Source organism: Vanacampus margaritifer, chromosome 8, assembly GCF_051991255.1.
Source record: "Vanacampus margaritifer isolate UIUO_Vmar chromosome 8, RoL_Vmar_1.0, whole genome shotgun sequence".
NCBI classification, from domain to species: domain Eukaryota; kingdom Metazoa; phylum Chordata; class Actinopteri; order Syngnathiformes; family Syngnathidae; genus Vanacampus; species Vanacampus margaritifer.
This window is the reverse complement of record NC_135439.1, coordinates 23,055,628-23,061,876: the sequence shown is the minus strand read 5'-3', so window position 1 is coordinate 23,061,876 and position 6,249 is coordinate 23,055,628. Positions and strand designations below refer to the sequence as shown.

General features: G+C 36.9%; 1 protein-coding gene across 11 annotated transcripts in view; it reads left to right on the top strand.

The window, feature by feature from the left end:
* chchd6b (coiled-coil-helix-coiled-coil-helix domain containing 6b) overlaps positions 1–6,249 on the top strand; it is a 63,220-nt gene that overhangs the window by 35,930 nt on the left and 21,041 nt on the right. For all 11 annotated transcript variants that reach the window (XM_077573978.1, XM_077573977.1, XM_077573976.1 and 8 more), the window contains one exon: positions 3,549–3,619. In XM_077573978.1, the coding sequence (XP_077430104.1) occupies positions 3,549–3,619 (71 nt within the window). The remainder of the gene's footprint in view (positions 1–3,548; positions 3,620–6,249) is intronic.

Here is a 6,249-nt window from a genome sequence, read left to right as displayed (position 1 = left end):
CCCAACAGTGTGACACGACTGCAAATGGAAAAGATGTAAGTTCGGTAAAATTACCGAATGAACAATACTGAGCTCTCTCAGTAAAAAAAAAAAGAAGGGAAAAAAAAGGAAAAGATGTATGTTTAACTTTTTTGATTTAGCCTTCCTTATTATCCTTTCTAATAAGAGATGTGCACCTTCTACCATATTACTGGTGTCTTTTTCGTGCCTAAAGTGGAAGCTACATTTGTCGTGCCTAAAGTGGAAGCTACATTTGTCGTGTGGAGGTTGTTTGGTTACAAGAGGTCAGATATGATAAAGCAGACGGTTGTTGGATAATATGAAGCGGTTGCGTATTGTTTTGCCAAGATAAAATCCACGGTGGTTAATTTGCCGTGACTGGCAAATCGCCACCTAGTTGACATGACTTTGTGATGCTCACCGGCCGCTAAGTGGTCTCGACGAGACGGCTTGCACGTTGCGACCGCGCAGTGGCCTAAATGTACACATTGTGTTATTCATAACGGCTTGTAAATGTCTACAAGCATTCACGGCAAAATAATGTTTTTTGCGGTTACGGCAAAATAACCATTGCCTAAACAATCACAAACTAACGCTACAACATAGTCTCTGTAGTAACATTATGCTACTTTTTGCTTATGGTAAATCGTTATGCCATTTTTCCACATATTAGAATAGTTCTCAAATGACATGTCTGTAATTTTCTTTTCTTCTGCTCCCATGGCCAGTCGTTTCCATTCACAACATTAGCACATGGCTACCATGACCGAAATCACTGCCCCTTAGAGAGAAAAGGGTATGGCCTAGGTCTGTGGCCTGGTGCAGCTATTTACATAAAAGTGACACACCCCTAAAACAGGCTGTTTTGAACAGAGCGTTTTTTGGCTGATTTAGGGACAGCAAAAATATTAGATCCAAAGTCAATTTTGAAGAATGCATGTCACAGACATGTCTTTTACACATTTGAGAATTATTTTAGTATGTTGAAAAGTTGAATAATATGAGACCTTTAATTATTTTCTTATTTATTGTGTTTTATTATTATTTGTATGGCCATTATTTTATGTTGGGACTTATGTGTTATGTTTTGCAATGAACCACCTCTTGGTGTCAAATGGGTTGTGGGATTCTTGTATTTTTTCTTTAAAAAATGTAATACTTTTTTAATGTACTGCTTCCCATTGGTCGCACAATGAAAACCAGACATTATCATGACTTAATTTTAAAACAAAACAAACACACCAAAAAAACAAAAACGGTTGCCCAGATAGGATGTAAAAAAATGGACACAAAAGCGGATGTTTTTTGTTTGTTTTTTGTTTTGCTATTGTTCTGACACTGTGGTGGTTGTTTGCATTTTATGTCCTAGAATTTGTGTGCCACTGGTCTGTCAAAGCACTTTGTAAATATGTGTTTTTAAAGGTGCTACACAAATAATGCTTATTATTATCCTTAATGCAAATTGTTGGATCTATAGAACAGGGTATCTTGTGCTATCAATGGACTGTCACGTCAACATTGAATGTACCACAAAAGAAATAAGCTCTTCACGTTTCAGCTTAGCTTTTCTTAATGTAGCGAGTGGCCACTAAGTGACTGGCCTCAGGTGAAAGTCAAAGTCACTAATATCTGGCTAACATTGAGCACATTATTTTTCAATAAGTACCTCTTAATTCTCTACCAAAGGGATTTCCATCTTGCTGTCTTTGTAATGTCAGAGAACCTATAGCTTTGTTGTTCATACTAACCATTATTATGCATTTTCAGCTCATTAATTTCCCTTTTTTTTTTTTTTTTTTCAGCTTTTGAAAGCTCCCAAGCCTCTGTATTCTACAGTTATTTTCAGACCATTACATGCATTTGGTCCATGAATTGAAAACACCCCAGCACAATTGTTCCATTATACGATATATCGATCGGACTTGTGCATTTTCAGTATTCTTCCTTGCAATTAGACTTGGGATTGCTGTGTTTTCTTGAAGAGCAGCAAAGTATCGAGGGCAGACTATTACGCTGCAGTTCATACTTGCAGATAGGATTAAGGAAACTATATCTGTGAAATTACTTAAGTCTTTTCCAACACCAGACATTCGGATCAGGAGAAGGTTGTGAATCAGTGTGAAATAAAGAGATATGAGAAATGACTAGGAGGCGTTGGAAGAATGGAAGGCAGGAGGATAGCATAAGAGCGTTTTGTTGATCCCATCTCGTTCCCTGCTCACTTATTTCAATTATCTTCCTCCACTATCACCCTGTCTATTGAAACATAGGGAATACTTAAGTAAACGCACCAGTGCCACAGTTATTTGTTTAACTTGGTGAATACTGAATACAGACTGTTTATGGGACAATGACAAGAAAGATGAGCTGTGTTTTATATTTTAACAAAAACCTGTTACAATGGCATTATAATGTTTTGTTAGGGCACCATTATGGAATATTTTAAAAATATTGTTCACCAGTTTAAACTTGTAGAAAGGGTTTGTTGCTTTGACAGTGACACCCAAGCCCCAATTAATTCATGCACATGCCATTCCCATCCAACTAGCAGAAATTATGGAAGGCTATCAGCCTACTTATTGGACCCCAAAAATGTCACAGTTGAGTATCACTAAGTCTTCATATGGCAGTTTAGTAGATGGTCACTTGACATAGTCATTTGAATCTGGCATTTTTAGTTTAAATCTCACTCTGAAATGCATATTTTAAATGGTAAATGGGCTTTCACTTGTATCGTGGCTTTTCTAACTACAAGGCACTCAAAGCGCTTGAACACTGACTCCTCATTTACCTACTGATGACACAGCATCAGGATAAACTGGGGGTTCAGTATCTTGCTCAAGGAGACTTTGACATGGTCACAATGGCCGGGATCGAACCCACAACCTCTTTTAGTTGTTCACATAGCTGAAGATGCACAAGATTTACTGACATCAGGCATAATGATGGTCTGAACTAGATTCTTTTAAAGACTTTTCCTTAATATTTTTCATCAAATTGTGCTTCTTTTGATACATTTGACTGAATTATACTGAAGATATTACTGTACTTGATGGAAAATTACTTTGACTTTTTGCTTGTCATTCATTCTCTTGTGAACGTTTTAGGCTACAATGTAGCATAGCAAGCACTGTAACCACTGATTACTCCCATATAGGAGGCCTGCGGATGACCTCACCCTCATGACATAAGCTCTTTCTGTGCAGTAATTGCAGTTTAAATGCCACTCTCCCAACATGAAATGAAGTATTGTGGCCTATCAGCTGGCCATCGGCATTCAGCTTTGCTGGCAGTGCTGTGAACTCAAAGGTCTCTAATTTAGGGAACTTGACCTTTGGGGGATGCTTTATGCATTTTGCTTTGCTTATTAATGCTCAAATTTAAAATGCTATGATAAAACCAATTGTCAATGCATTCATTCTCTTTTATAAGTTGTTATATCATTAAATAATTGATTTTTGAAAAAGATGCAGAACATCAACAGTAATTTAAGTCATTTTGGATGTAATCTGTTTCTTACATTTCTTTATCTGTCTCTTTGCCTCCAGAACCTTGAAACTTACCAACAGACAGCAGAACAGTACAACCAGGCAGCCACCAAAGCAGAGGCCAACATCAGGTAAATCAAATGGCATCTTCCTCTGTAAAAAAAAGAAGAAAAAAGTCTGCCTTCGTCCAAGTGGGGAGCGTGAAAGAAAAGCCACTTTTGTTGTTCGCATTGTATGGTAGGACCAAGTTTGGTTAATTCTGTATTAGATGGATAAGTTAGGATATCATAATTGTGAATTGTGAGTGAGTATTATCGTCTTCTTTTCAGTGCTCAGAGAAAACAAAGGTGATTTAGCTGGCATTCCGTGAACTAAAATGTACATAGACATTTTGAACAAACTAATATCAGCATAGGTTATTTAATTAATCACTATCATTCCTGTCTTTAAAATACCAACAGACTTGGTCTTTTTAATAGTTCAGTCGGTGAGAAGCTGCAGTCTGCTGATGGAAAACACAAACAGCATGATGTCCCCAAAAGAACATGTTTTGCTGTGGGATAGCAGAGCTCAAAGCGTACCTGCTAAAAAACAAACAAAAAGCAAGGCAGTTTCATTCAGTGCTGAACTGATGCCAAACTGGCAGTGCCAGTCTGCAGGCGATGCCAATTTAAACCCCGTCGCCCTGTCTAGCCATTTTTGGGAAAGGAGAGATAGGCCAATTCAGCTCGTTTCTCTTTTCCGTGTATGCGCCAATGATGATCATGTCGCTAATAAACAGATTCTCTTTTTCATTATGCTCTTTCAATGCAATGTAGTAGCATGCCTGAAAAAAACGGGAAGTTTATTTTCACAATTTGGTTTTCATTAGCATTTTCGACTTCATTCACTTGTCCCATTGCAGTCAACTCACAATTCAAGCCCAAAATTCGGTCCTTATGATTACATTAGGCAAATTTTGTTATGTATGGTTCATTGCTGTGTAAAAAAAAAAAAAAGGTTATTAAGTGCAATTTTACTGCTAGGAAGAGCGTTTTGTGTGGCCACCATCCTCAGCTTATTATTTAGTATTTTTGCAGTGCTCATGCAGAAGCTTTGACAATCTCAACCACGCATACGGGCACACTCTTTATTCAGGCGGCTGTGTGCTTGTCATGTTCTGTCTACATTTGGGCAGCATTTCATTGTGCTGCGGTCACTGTCATTTCACACTATACTGACCAGCCAGTAATTATTCTATTTACTCACTGCTGAATGATGGCCGAGTTCAGCGTATTCTATATGTAGCTATAGCCATTTTCTTCTAGCATTGTGTTGGTCTCCATTTCCAATTTTTGCTCTAAATTCATCTTTTATAACATCATTTTCAAATTACCAATATTTTTTCTTTGCTGCTCCATTATTTAAAGGGTCTATTTCAAAATAACATAAGCAGTTCTGATAGTGGATGGATGGACGGATCAATATAATAAAAAAGAAAAAAGAAAGAAAATTATCTGACGCTCGATTGAAAAGCATTACAGATGAATATTCGGTAATTATGAACTTTCCACTCGTCATTGACACTTTTCCATTGGCAAAAGCACACAGTACCAAGTCAATCGGGGTTTCAAGCATGCCAAGCCAATACGGTATGGGTGATATAAACCACTGCTGGTCAGTCATTGGCCAAGCAAATTCTTCATTGCCACCTCTTCGTAACATTTGATAATACACAGCTAGAAACTAGAGAAGAAAAATACTGCTGCTGTGTTTTAGCTTTGGATGCTGCAATATGTACTACAGCACTCAGTTTTCTTGCTGCCCCCTCCTCTTTTGGATTTCATCCCATTACTGTGACCAACAGTCACATGCAGAGAAATAAATACAGGAGACATTTGTCTTCTTCCATTGTTGTTGGTTGTTAATGTGTGTGTTACGAAATGCTGCATTTAGTGAGGCATGTTTTTTGTAGTGTATTATTTGTGGAAAAACAAAGTAAAAAGAAATAAAGAATTTGTAAACTATGTAATTTTGTATGAAACATGAAATACTCCAAACTACTGTAAGTGCTCAGAAATAACTTTTATTTGTTTCCACAAATCATAAATTTTACATGAGTAAAATTATGTACATTTACTGGCAACTAGGGCTTGTGAAAAAGGTGTACTGTACTTTCTTTCCCAAATGGTATGTACTGTCTAAGATTGCAAATTTATTCAGAGAAACATAATTTTTACTACTCACCATGAATCACAGATCATTGAGGGTGCCACCATTTGATTGATATCATATATATATATATATATATATATATATATATATATATATATATATATATATATATATATATATATTGATTGTAAATGTCATGGTGCCAACAAATCTCAAAAAAGTTGGGACAGTTAACAATAAGAGGCTGGAAAAGTCAATTGCACTAAAAAAATTTAAAAATAAACAGCTGGAAGACCAGTTACCACTAATGAGGTCCATTGGCAACTTGATTGGAGTATAAAAAGAGCTTCTCGGAGTGGCAGTGTCTCTCTGAAGCGAAGATGGGTAGAGAATCACCAATTCCTCCAATGTTGCGCAGAAAGATAGTGGAGAAATATCAGAAAAGTGTTTACCAGCAAAAAATTGCAAAAAGGTTGAAGTAATCATCATCTACAGTGTAGATATAAACTGGAACACTCTGTGTGTGTAAGGGTCAAGGCCGAAAAATCATACTGGATGTAAGGGAAATCACAGAAAGGGCTCAGCAATACTTCGAGAAAACATTGTG